This window comes from Chelonia mydas, chromosome 19, assembly GCF_015237465.2.
Source record: "Chelonia mydas isolate rCheMyd1 chromosome 19, rCheMyd1.pri.v2, whole genome shotgun sequence".
Taxonomy (NCBI): Eukaryota; Metazoa; Chordata; order Testudines; family Cheloniidae; genus Chelonia; species Chelonia mydas.
In genome coordinates, this window is record NC_051259.2 from 8,301,773 (window position 1) to 8,314,955 (window position 13,183).

General features: G+C 48.4%; 2 protein-coding genes across 17 annotated transcripts in view; one reads left to right on the top strand and one right to left on the bottom strand.

Moving 5' to 3' along the window:
- GRHL3 (grainyhead like transcription factor 3) overlaps window positions 1–1,995 on the top strand; it is an 82,983-nt gene extending 80,988 nt beyond the window's left edge. For all 7 annotated transcript variants that reach the window (XM_043532320.1, XM_043532319.1, XM_043532322.1 and 4 more), the window contains one exon: window positions 1,081–1,995. In XM_043532320.1, the coding sequence (XP_043388255.1) occupies window positions 1,081–1,195 (115 nt within the window). In that variant the 3' untranslated portion in view covers window positions 1,196–1,995. The remainder of the gene's footprint in view (window positions 1–1,080) is intronic.
- Window positions 1,996–5,921: 3,926 nt separating this feature from the next.
- STPG1 (sperm tail PG-rich repeat containing 1) overlaps window positions 5,922–13,183 on the bottom strand; it is a 49,346-nt gene continuing 42,084 nt past the window's right edge. For 6 of the 10 annotated variants that reach the window (XM_043532135.1, XM_037881626.2, XM_043532134.1 and 3 more), the window contains 2 exons: window positions 11,780–11,970; window positions 7,333–8,000 (listed from right to left, as the gene is read on the bottom strand). In XM_043532135.1, the coding sequence (XP_043388070.1) occupies window positions 7,924–8,000; window positions 11,780–11,970 (268 nt within the window). In that variant the 3' untranslated portion in view covers window positions 7,333–7,923. Of the gene's footprint in view, window positions 8,001–11,779; window positions 11,971–13,183 lie in introns of all 10 variants that reach the window. The other 4 variants (XR_006286532.1, XM_043532133.1, XM_037881629.2 and 1 more) reach the window with 4 other exon arrangements.

The window sequence follows — 13,183 nt, forward strand, 5'->3', positions numbered from 1 at the left end:
GCTGTTGAAATGCTTCTCCCCCTGCCCTTTATAATTTCTGGTTCCAAGCAGTTGATTTTATGACTGTCACTGAAGTTGTAACCAGTCCGCGGCCAGGAAAGATGTAGCCCCTTGGAAGGAGCCAAGAATTTGGAGTGCCGGCTCTCCTGCTGATGCTATATATTCAGGCTGCATTTGTTCTTCTCTGCAGTTGCAGATTAGCCACTGGGCCACTCCGCCCATCTAGCGCTCCTGCTGGGGACCCTGGGGTTGGGCCGCAGGGGCTTGCCGCACTCTGCCTGCCTGGTGCTCCTGCTGGAGAGCAGGGGAGGAGCCCCAACCATGCTCCCCAAGAACAGCGCTGCGGTGGGAGGGGGAAGCCCCTGTGCCCCGACCCCTTTTCCCCCCGGCAGGAGCACGGGGGGGAGGGGCAGGAGGAATTCAGGCAGAAGGGATGGGGCGGGGCTCCCACTTGCTCTGGCCCAGGGCCCCACAAAACCTTAATCTGCCTCTGCCTCTCTGGGAGAACGGGCATACAGCAGCGCTTACATTCTGCACGGGGATCTTGGTGGTTGTAAGTGGAAAAGACTCTCCCGGTCACTCCTCCGTATTGCAGCCCAACTCGGCAATGCCGTGAAGCCTGGGGTAGGATAAAGTGGACAATGCCATATTCTGTGTGTGCCTTCCCAGCTTGCCCGCTGCTGTAGTTAAATGAGCAAGCTGGCTTCCCAAGTGGAAATGAGCCACCCGACGCTTACCGCTGAGCCCCAGAAAGGAACCAATTTGTCACAATACGGGTCTGATTACAAACTGGTTAGTAACAAGAACACATACTGTTTGTATAGAGCTTTGCATGTTCAAAGCACTTTATAAAGGACTATTTGATCCTCCCCACACCTCTGTGGCCCAGGTAGGTCAGTCCTATTATTTCACCTGTGTGGAAACTGAGGCACAGTGCAGTGCTAGGACTTGCGCAAGGCCACATGGCAAGTTAGTGGGAAAGGCAGGACGAGAATTCAGGATGTCCCAGTTCCCACTGCTCTGCAGCCGAAGTGACTGTTTGAAATATGCTCCCCTAATCCAATCTCTCTCCTCTCCTAGCATCTTGGTGAACATGGATAACAACATCATTCAGCATTACAGCAACCACATGGCTTTTTTACTGGACATAGTGGAAGCAGAGGACAAAATCCAGATCATCCTCAAGGAGCTATAAGGAGCCCAGGGCTGCACTTACGCTGGGACTTCTCTCCTGAAGCCGGCATGTTGGACCCAAACGGAACACAACCTCACAGCACGCCTCATTGCCTTTACTTGAACACATTCCCCTGGGCAGGGGGAGACACTCAGCGCGGTGACGCTGGTTCTGAGAAGTGCTTGGACAATCCATTCTCCGTGTGAACGTGGAACTTCTCTTGGTTGAATTTATTGTTATTATTATTATTATTATTATTTGTATTTTGTATTTTCTTCCCCCCAGGCAATAGGTCGGAGCGTCTGTTTCACGGTTGGAATAGCAGATCTGCTAACATGGCTGTCCAATGGCAGCCTACACATAGACAACGAATGCTTTTGTTCACCCTTTGTCTTGGCCTGCTGCTGAATCGACCACAGGCATCAGCTTTCTACTAAACCATCAATCATGCAGAACCTTCAAACAGCACCCAACCTGGGCTCATCCAAGCTGGCAGCTCCTCGCTCCAAAGAGACTTTCTCAGATGCATTTAAATGTGGCTGCTAAACAGATGCTGCTGGCTCTGGGCACGGCCCCTCCACCTCACCCCGGATGTAAATACTACTCGTCAGCCATTTGTTTTATACATTTCTAATGTACCCTTCCTTTTATATTTTGTATATGTATAAATATGCCTCATTTTATATTTGACCCAGCACCAGGACACAGAGCATTTCAAAACCGGGCTGCTTCACATTTCCCCGTGAACTCGTTTTTATAACCGTGTTGTTGGGTTTTTTGTATATTCCATAGTAATAAAGGTTCAGAGATGGAAAGTGGAAGTGTTCTTGCCAAACTCGGTGGGGCTTTGGGAGGAATAGGTAGGACCCATTGGGAAAGCGGGAGGGAGGCAGAGAAAGGACTGAAAGTTGTTTCATGTGACACGTGCTGGGTAATAACATGAAGACTCCAGGCTTGTAAAACTAAACTGGTTCTTTATGAAGAGGACAGTTCACAGAGAGTCTGCAGCCAGCATTCTAGCCATATGGCCACAGACTGACTTCCGGGTGTCTCCTCCAAACTCATCCTTCCTGCAACCCATGGGTCTCCCTCCAAGTCTGTGTTACAGAATTAACACACAGCTCCTGGACGGAGCTCAAAGGGTGCTTAGAACCATTCAGTAACCCTCACACACCCCTGGGGTCGAATGGGGGGATTATCTCCATTCTATGCATTGGGAAACTGAGGCATCAGCCCTACTTATTTCCTGCTAGGGATAATTCCACTATCTTCCTCCCCCCCAACCCTCAGAAGGCTCCATGGTCTTCCATCCTCAGACAACAGCCCTCCCTCAGTAGGGTCTTCCTGTGTCAGATGAAGTCATAGGCCCATGCCCAGGGCCTCAGCGCCTGGAGTCTGATTATTGTATCAGAATCTCAGCATTAATTTTAAAAAAAGACATAAATGTCTAGTACTTGTGACTTGGAAGGAAAGTGTGAAAACATGGCCCAAGTGTAATCCGGGCAGCAAGTCTACCTGAGTCTCCTGAGAGCCTGGAACGTGAGTTGGCCATGTGCATCTCAATGGGGTGTTAACTCCAAGACTCCCTGCCACCACTTCCGCAGAGGGCTCAGTGTGCATCAGGAGTAAGTAGCAGGCCCAACCGGCCTACATTCCAGCTGCTGAGGTAAGTACTGAAGGGCCTCTGCCAACAGGGGGATGAGGGGCACTGCTGCTGCTCCAGACATGGAGGGTGAGGGGATCCCCTGCTGCCAGTCCTGGATGGGGCGAATGAGGCTCTTGGCACTGTCCCTGCCTCTGTGGGAGTGGAGGGGAGGCGCCCTGCAGCTGCAAGTGGGCCCACTGGGGTGGGGCCCAGCTGGAGAAGAGGATGAGCTGGCCACAAGGGATCCTGTAGGAGTTGGGTGCCATTCGAGTGGTAGGATCAGCCCTGCCTCTCGTTCAAAAACTGCTTTTTGGTAACTTCCAGCCCCCTCCTTTCCCATGTAGTCAGGTGCGGAGCACAAAAGAGGGTGGAGAGGCATGAGGGGGAAGCAGATGAGTGGTGGGAAAAGAGGGGCACAAGGGGGGATCTGGAGGAGTCTCGAATAAATCCTCCCTAGCCCATCTACCAGGTTCCTAAAGCTCTGCTACGTCTTTCTGTGGATCCTGACAGGGAGTCAGGACTCCTGGGTTCTATGACTCCGGTGTTCCCAAGTTGTTGTGGACACTCAGGCCTGTGCGCTCTTAGCTCCCCACGGTTTCCAGGGAGAACCCCTAGTGTGCCAGCCCTTCTCGAGGTCACCACCTCTTTGCCAGGGTCGAGCTGCAGACTCCTCCGCCCCTTGGACTGCTCGCTGCAATTCCCAGGGGAACCCTGTCACCGCAAAAGTCCTTCTCTCTCCTAGGGCCAAGCCGCAGGCTCCTCCGCCCCTGAGACAGCTCACCGCAGTCCCCAGGGGGACCCCATTACTGCACAGTCCTCCTCGCTGGTCACACACTCCCAGGGGTTAACCATCCCCCGAAACCGCTCCTCTCTGAGCCTTCAGCACGCCTGGTCCTCATCAATCCCCCTTCGTTTTGCTGCTGCCCCGTCACTTACTGCAGGAAGCGCCATCCATGGGGTGCAGTACATCCCACCGCTGCCACCACTTGTCACGGCGTCCCCGGGCGGTGCTCTGGAACTGCTCCCCATGAAGCCAGACAGGACTCTGGGGAAGTCTCCTTTCTGTGAGCAGACTGTCTTCAGGACACACAGCTCACACAACTTCCACCTTCCTGGGTCTGACCTCGGAGCATTCAGCATCCTCTGCCCCTCCATGCGCTTCCCACAGCGAGTCTGCCCAGGCCGGGTCCTGGGGAAGCCAGAGGGTCCTGCACCCCAACTTCGCAGTCAGACGTGACTCTCAGCCAGCCAGTGAAACAGAGGTTTATTAGATGACAGGAACATGGTCTAAAACAGAGCTTGTAGGTGCAGAGAACAGGACCCCTCAGCCGGGTCCATTTTGGGGGGCAGTGAGCCAGACAACCACGTCTGCACTTCACTCCTTGTCCCCAGCCAGCCCCAAAACTGAAACTCTCTCCAGCCCCACCTCCTCTGGGCTTTGTCCCTTTACCGAGCCAGGAGGGCACCTGACTCTTTTGTTCTCCAACCCTTTAGCTCTCACCTTGCAGGGGGGAAGGGCGCAGGCCATCAGTTGCCAGGAAACAGGGTGTTGGCCATTCTCTGTGTCCAGACCCCTGCACACACCTGCCCTCTAGGGCTCTGCAATGATCATACACCCTTATCCCATCACCTAGATACTTAAGAACTGCACAGGGGAAATGGAGGGACCCCCACACTATTCAGAGGAAACATTAAGAACAGTCCCGCTTCGTCACAGCCTGGCTCTGCCCATAGCTCACCACATGACCTTGGGCAAGTCACTTCCCGGTTTAGTTGCCTCAGTTTCCCCATCTGTAAAGTGGGACTGTGCATTAATCCCGCCTTTGGAAACAGCTGTGAGGCCCCATAGCTGGAAAGTGCCATAGAAGAACTAAGCATTGAAAAAAAAGTAAATGCCCAATTGGTTTCCACTAAGCTTCTGGCAGTTTGGGGAGCTGGGTGCTGGGGCAGGCGCGCACACACACTGTGGGCTAGGCAGGAGTGTGTGTGTGTGTGTGTGTGTGCGGGGGGAGGAGGCCGTGAACTCTCAGATTATTGGTTCCATTATCCCAGGGATTAATTTGGCCTGTTGGTTGGTCAGGGTAGACGACGGCTCTACCCTGACTCAGGTGGCACCGGAATGCAGCTAATCAGTAACAACAACAGGCAGGACCGTGGAAAAGGCACAGCCAGGTGCTGGAGCGCGCCATGCTCCCTGGGTCAGAGATTGTCCGTGGTAACGCTGGTTCTCAACGAACCTTTCCTGTGGCCATGAAAGAGCCTCAAGTACTGACTCTCCTGCACTAATTCTAGTTCCGTGGTTACCGTTTTCCTTCCGATTCCATTGGCGATGTGACTCTCCCACGTAGTTCAGGTGCATTCTCAATAGCTGCCATCGCCCACTGTAGGGGCGGGGATACACCCATGCACAGATCAGGGGAGCAGAGGCAGAGGAAGGGGGGGTCAGAGTTTTCGGAGCCTGCAGAGAAGTTGCCTGATCAGGTTAGGGGATGGGCTGAGAGGTGAAGTACAGATTTCTGGAGGCTGCAAGAAAAACGCATGGTTCTATTTCCCTCCTGTCATGTTGCGAGGTTTCTGTGAGTATCACAAATCCCTCGGTGAGACAGTTGCTCGGCTGGAAAATTGTTTTGCCCACCCTCTGAGTGTATCGTGCTTCCTTATTGCCAATATTCCCGCCCAGCTCCGTGACTGGAAATGGGCACATTGAGGTGTCCCCCTGCAGTCAGGCTGGCACAGAGGAAAGGTTAGAGCCATTTTTCAGTGGGAGGGGGGCAGAGAATGGAGGGAACTGGTTCGTCTGTAACAGCTATGCCCATGCCTATGGCAGGTGGATTGAGACTAGGTGCCAAATTTACCCCTGGTGTAAATCCACTGAAGTAATGCAGTTATATCAGGGATTAATCTGCCCTTGGAGTCTGATTCTCTTCTTCACACCAGTGCAATTCCATGGACTTTAGTTGGGTTCCTTGTGCTTTTCACCAGTGAGAGAGCAGAATAAGGTCACAAGCAATTTTAGGTTATCTACAACCAAAGGCAACTTGGGTGGCATTTTGCCACTTTGCACCAGCTGAGACTCTGGCCTGGAGTTTTGCCAGGTGGGAATCGTTGCCTCTGGAGCTGCTGCAGCCCTCTGCACTAGTGCAGCACAAAGCTCCACCGGTCCGAGCGGGACGTGTTTCACGCTCGCTTTGCACTGGTCTAAGTGGCCACACAAGGTGTTGGGCAGCGGAGGATCAGAAGCCTATTTTGATGCAAGCAAAATGTGAACCTGCCTTCATCCTGATCTCACACCCACTTTATATCGAGGAAACTCCACTGATTTCAGCAAATGCCAAGCTGATTCACATCCTTGTGAGAGCAACCCCAGCCCCTCCGCCCTCCCCCGCCCTGCCTAGGGTGGGTGTTTCGCTGACATTGCTGGCGTGCTCAGTATCGGTTCATCCCTTCCAGCAAAGGCGAGTTGCCGTACAGCGTGTGTGAAGCACAGCGCATAAGCATGCAAGAGCATTCTTGACTGGTCACCCGGAGCCCACCAGCACCTTCAGAAGGTCAAAGTGCTACTGAATAGGCTCTGGGGCAGCAAGTCCTGAGGGTGGATAAAGGTCATGTGAAAGTGTGAGCCCACTTGTGTTTGCCAGGAGTTCATGATGATGAATGAGAGAAGCTTCCACTGAAGCAATATCCTGCTAGGTCCAGTTGGCGGCTGGTTTGTACTGACAAAAAAAAAACAATTAATTCAAAAGTTTTTGACTTATCCTCACTTCCAGATCAGAAAAATGCATCCACAGCTGTCTCTTCATTTTGAAGGCGTGCTGCTTACATTGCACAAATTTTGCAAGTGCATCACACTTACACATGCCAAGACCTGACTGTGCGTGACAAATTGAAGTGCTCTGTCGTCAGAGCAGAAACATCACAGAAATACAAGCTTTCCCCCACATTGCCCTCCCAATGTGCCCCAATCCTGAATGCCACTGATCTCGCTATCTGTACAATCTGCTAGGAACAAGGTCAGTCTCCCCACTCCAGGGTTTCTCTGAAGAATGCCAATAAGAGTGTTGTCACTTTCATTGCTTTTCCTTGTATCTTGCAGTTCCATGTAACTTTCATCTACCCTCCCTACCCTCCTTGGTTTAATTTCATGTCACTGTAGGTTTTTCTACACGCAATTTGTCTGGTGCTATGGGAAGTGTGATCTCCTAAAATCCCAGACTGCCCAGGGCTTTGCTGGAGAGATGGAGCTTACACAACACTCGGTCAGGGTAGCATACTGTACGGGGCGGACTCACCCTTACGCTGCCATGTATGCAGTTATTTACATCAGTGCAATGTGGGTATCAAATGGGGCCCTTTTGGGGCCAGCCTCTGAGCTGGAGTAAATCTGCAAATCTTCATTGACTTCGGTGGAGTTTTTTCTGATTTATGCCTGTGTGAGTAAGAGGAGAAACAGGTGAAGATAGACAGGTGCAATTCCAAACCTCTGATTGAATGCTCAGTTTTGGACAGCTGTTCCTACTCCCACCTCCTTTTGCTGTTGTTGATTAGTTGAGACTGCTCCACACAGGCTCTTATTATTATTTATTATTTGTATTAGTGTCATGACTAGAACACACAGAGATTTATTTTGTGTTTACAGGGAGAGAGGGCACCTAATCCAGCACCACACATGCATTCTAAAAGCCAGAGGCCTAAATGGAGGATCAGGTGAACCACTGTTCCAACCAAGACAACTGGGGATAAAAAGCAAGATATAGATTACCGCAAGTATACCGTGTTTCACGTGATTGGCCGATATATGGCCAGAATTTATCAGTGCCAAAGATACATGACCACTAAGTCCATAGGGTAAAAAAGAATCAAACAATATTTGCATGAATTGTTCAGTGTCAGCTTAATTGGAAGATCTTAGTCAATTTCAGCCTAATAATCACCTTTCAGTTTGCAATATGTGCAAAATACCAGTATCAGATGCCAGACAATAAAGATAGTGAAAACATGGGTGCTGGGGACACTATAGCTTGCTCGTGCGTTAGCGGATGTACTGCTGGTTTTGAATGAAGTCCAGTCTTTGCAGAATTTCTCCAAAATATGTGGGCTGTGATGCCTACAGTACTGGAATCCACTTGTTATCAATATTGTACATAAAGGACTGCTTCCCTGGTACTTCTGGCAGATAAGTACCTATAACGAGAAAGATACATAAATGAGCTAAATGCAAATTTCAGATTATTGACTAATATAGGAACTACGGTGTCTTGTTTGCTCAGGGGGAGGGGTAAGAGAAAGGGCGATAAACCCTTGACTGTATTTTTCATTAACTGCATGGAGCATCTTCAATTGGTAATAAATATGGCGAGATTCCTATACCTTTATTCATGCTGAATAAATACCTAGTTCTGCCATTGAAGTCAATGAGGAGTAAGGACATATTCAGCATGAGTAAAGGAGAGAATGCTAGTCTGGTCTTTGGGAGACCAGGGTTCAATTCCCTGCTCTGCTACAGACTTCTTGTTTGACCTTGGCCAAGTCACTTAGGCTCAGATTAGTATTTAGGTGTCTAACTCCTACTGAACTCAATCAACCTTTAAGGATGTGGGCCTCAGGCTCTCTCTGCCTTCGTTTCCCATCGATACAATGGGAATGCGAGGCACTCAGATACTATGGTAATGGGGCCATACAAGCACCTTAGATAGATAGTGAAGACAGCCAAAGGTGGCCCATAGTGTTGAAAGGTTTAGTGAAGGCAGAAAGACGTTTTTTTTCTCCTTGAGTATCTACTCAGATGTGTATGACAACACGTCAGTTCAGTGAGATAGAAGCGAGCTGCCTCAGCCTTCTGGGCCTTTGGTAATATGCGTGTATATGCTGTTAAGTTACAGAGGTATGGGCAAGCCGTGCTTTCATTAATACCCGTATTAATATTCATTGTAATTAGAGAAGGGTCTGAGCTATGACACTGGGATCTAGTTCCAAAGTTTGGCTCAGATCCTGCGTTTGGACCTTTCTTTAATATTTAGTGGGATCCAAACTTCATCGTGATTGTTTTTTGTATTGACTGTATCTTTCTCGGTGGCTTTTAGGTTAAATGATAAACCAGGAACCCTGGACGTAGTATGAAATATCTGGCATCTTAAAAGCCAGCCACCAAGTACTTGGTGACCAACCATCCCTTAATAAGGCTCCTGCAATAATATAAGCCTATGAATTTAATTGTGTGGTGTTTAGATTGTTCTTATTCTGATGTCATTGTTCCCTACAAAGTACATGCACAGCACGGCAGATCTGTATTATAGACTCATAGATATTAAGGTCAGAAGGGACCATTATGATCATCTAGTCTGACCTCCTGCACAATGCAGGCCACAGTATCTCACCCACCCACTCCTGCAATAAATCTCTCACCTATGTCTGAGCTATTTAAGTCCTCAAATCGTGGTTTAAAAACTTCAAGGTGCAGAGAATCCTCCAGCAAGTGACCTGTGCCCCATGCTGCAGAGGAAGGCGAAAAACCCCCAGGGCCTCTTCCAATCTGCCCTGGAGGTAAATTCCTTCCTGACCCCAAATATAGCGATCAGCTGAACCCTGAGCATGTGGGCAAGATTCACCACCCAGATACCCAGCAAAGAATTCTCTGTAGTAACTCAGATCCCACCCGACCTAACATCCCATCACAGGCCATTGGGCCTATTTACCATGAATAGTTAAAGATCAATTAATTGCCAAAATCATGTTATCCCATCATACCATCTCCTCCATAAACTTACCAAGTTTAATCTTGAAGCCAGATAGGTCTTTTGCCCCCACTGCTTCCCTTGGAAGGCTATTCCAGAACTTCACTTCTCTGATGGTTAGAAACCTTCGTCTAATTTCAAGTCTAAACTTCCCAATGGCAAGTTTATATCATTTGTTCTTGTGTCCACATTGGTAGTATTACAAGTAAGTCATACAGTACTGGGCGATTTTGCATTATATATTAATAGTGCACATGGGCTAATAGTACTTTAGATTTCATTGCAGGGAGCTTTGCCCCACTGGAAGTTTCTTTCTTGTCTTCACAGCTAGCGGTAAAAGGTTAAAAAGAATGGGATTTGATCTTTTCTAATGCCAGAAAGGATGCTGGCAGGGGTGAGGGGGTTTGTGATTATGGGAGATGTCCTGACTTTTCACAAGTTAACAATGCATGTGCATGGTTTTTAATTTAATACTATGGGATGGAAAAACTTTAGACTCTTTTACTGCCTTCTGTTCAAAGTATTTCTAGCCCCACTCACTTCCTCTGCTTCATCTTTGCTTTAATTAAGGTGCATCAATTTACACAAGCTGAGGATCTGGCCCAACATTTAATAAGTAGACCAGTATTTAGGGACATCAGCATTTTTGCCGAAGCACTTGGCATGCTCAGCGTTTGAAATGTAATATGGACAATGGTTATCATGCAATCCTTTAATAGAATCTGTCCCTCTGTTTCTGCTGCCACAAGACCCCCGGGGGAAATGATGGCACTGTTTTAGCCTGGTATGACATTCCCCAGCACTCTGTGGATGTACAAATTCTACAGACGAATAAAATCATATACTGTAAATAATAGCAAAATTGCTATTGTCTGCTTTCCAAACCAGGCATTCACCTGTCAGAGGGACTTAGGGTCATGTTTCTTGTATTGTTTCTTTTCTCGAATACACCTAACTTACTCACTATATGAAAATAGTGTTACTCATGGCAATTATTAATTGCACAAAGGGCACTCGGGGCCAGATTCCACCAGCCTTGCTCACCCTCAGCAGTTCCCTACTCCACACGCACGCCAATACTTGCAGAGTAAGGAACTACTCAACGTCCGGAAATGGTGGCAGAATCTGGCCCTTCATTTGTCCCCTGTATGTTAGCAATCTTACCATCAAAAGGGCCAGATCTGGATCCCCTACGCTGCTGAGCACCTAGTGAGGTGAGCGGGCCGTTTGGCTACAATGGGACTGCTTGTATGAGTAAGGACTACACAATCTAGCTTTCTACATGCACACTGGATATAGTGGTAGGTAATTAGAACAAAGCATATCATACTCATGGAAATGTTAGTACATTTAACACATGAGTCTCTGTGAGTAGGTCCCTCCTTCGATCTTCTGCAAGCATTTTCTGGATACAATTATGGGACCTGCTTCGTCTCCCACATATGCTGATGTAAATCAGGAGCAACTGCCCTGGACTCAGTGGAGTTATGCCAGTGTCAGAGTTAGACCAGTGTTAAGGTGGCATGAGGCAGAGGAGATTCAGGGCTATGATGCCCTGTAAGGTCGCTTTCCTCTTGGACTATGCAAACACTTTGCAGTTTCATGAGTCAGTTTTCTTCTTTCTCCTCTAACTACTTCCTCCCACCCCACCCACACAGGGCTTTACGGCAGTGCAGGTAAAACTTTGGTTGTAATAACAAGAGTTGAACGGTAGTTTTCCAAATACAAACATAACTCACATAAGCTGTTTGTCAAACATGCTGACAGTTGGTGATACTTGAATGGCAATTGCAGTGCAAACATTTATGCTTTTCTCAAAATAGTTTAAACACACCGTCTAGTGGTCCGACCACAGGGCTGGGAGTAAGGAGACTTAGGTTCTGTTCCCAGTTCTGATACTGACTCTCGGTGTAACCTTGGACAACTCACTTAGCCCCATGTTTACAAAAGTAATTAGGTGCCTAAAGATGCAGATAGGTGCCTAATGGGGTTTAATATCAGCTCCTAAGTAGGTTAGGTGCCCAATTCACTTAGGCATTTCAGTAAATTCCACTAAGGCACCTGTCTGCATCTTTAGGTGCCTAGATACCATTGTACATCTGATCCTTAGCTTTTCAGTGCCTCAGTTTCCCTATCTGTAAAAAGGTAGATAACACTGCTTAATCAGCTATGGAAAGTGCTTTGAGCTCTATGTAAATACAAAGTATTTATCAATATTTTTATTTTTACCTGGCCCAGGTATCCCTTGCTGAGATGTGTCCCCTCTCCACCGTCCTGTGTTTGAGACAAATACAGCACTAGAGATGTAATGCTTTGGTGGGCCTTCGTAGTCCACTATTTCATACTGCCCTGGACCAGGCAAAGGTGGATTTTTTGGGGGTGGTATGGCTGGGGCGGAGAAATTCAAGTTTTGCTTTCGCCTATTAGAAGAAAGGAAAATTGAGATACATTGTAAATTGATGGGGTTTGAAGGTTGAGAATAAAAGCTGCGATGTTCAGTGGTGCCTAATTGAGTTAGGTGCTGACACTTCATTGAAATTCAGTCGGTGCTAAGTGTTCAAATCACATAGGCTCCTTTGAAAAGCCCAGCTAAAAGCTTTAAAGAATGCCCTAGAAAAGAACTATCCGGCTCCTCTCGGATCACACACTTTGCAAATCGGGGTACATGTACAAAGCCACGTATCAAGCCTCTTAACTTTCTCGCAAAATATATTGACGCGATGATGGGCCCGATCCGGCTGCTATTGAGAGCCAGGGCCAGATGCTCAGCTAGTGTAAATCATGGTAGTTCCCCTGAAGTCAACGGAGCTGTGCCAGTGTTTTCCAGCTGAGTATGTGGCCCCATAGGCGTAAATCAGTGACTTAAATGGGAGCCGGATCTGTCTCTAAGGGTACACCTACACGGTACTTACATGAGTAGCCCTTAGCACAGGTATAAATAGCAGTGGCGACCGTGAGGTACATACCCTACATGGTTCTCTATTCACCCACACCATGCCCTGCTGTCTACGCTGCTCTTTTTAGCACTGTAGTGTCCTGCTGCTTCCCAGCTGGTGGAGCCTTTTCCCAGCACAGGAAAAGACCCTGGCAGTGAGGAAAGGCTCTGGCAAGGGGGAGGCCACGGGGAAGGGCTCCTCTAGCTCCCTGGTGCTGGAGCCTTTCACCACTGTCCCTCCCCCGCCAGCCCCTTTCACTAACAAGTGTAGCTACAGACTGTAACTTGCTTTTCACTGGAGCGTGTAGCTACACGTACCCTACACGCTACCACCAGTGGACACAGCCTAACTTTGGCATCTGGACACTGATCCTTCTGATATTTGCTGATAATGTAGATTAATAATCCTCTCACTTGAGGTTTAATTTAGCTTTCCGCCCTAGCCCGCTGTGTTTAGCACACGCTGTCTGGCATTGCTTCTCTCTCCCTACAGCTTCCTACTCCTTTCACCAAACCTCTGTTGTAAGATACACCTGCCTGTGTGCAGAGAGCTGCAGACTTGCCCATATACTCCTCATACCTTTCCCTGGTCAAGAATTTACTGTTGATCTTAATCTTATCTCAGGCAACCCAATGTCACTGTCACCGGGTGGGCATAATAAATCTACTTGAATAACCTGCTGAAAGGCAGATTTATC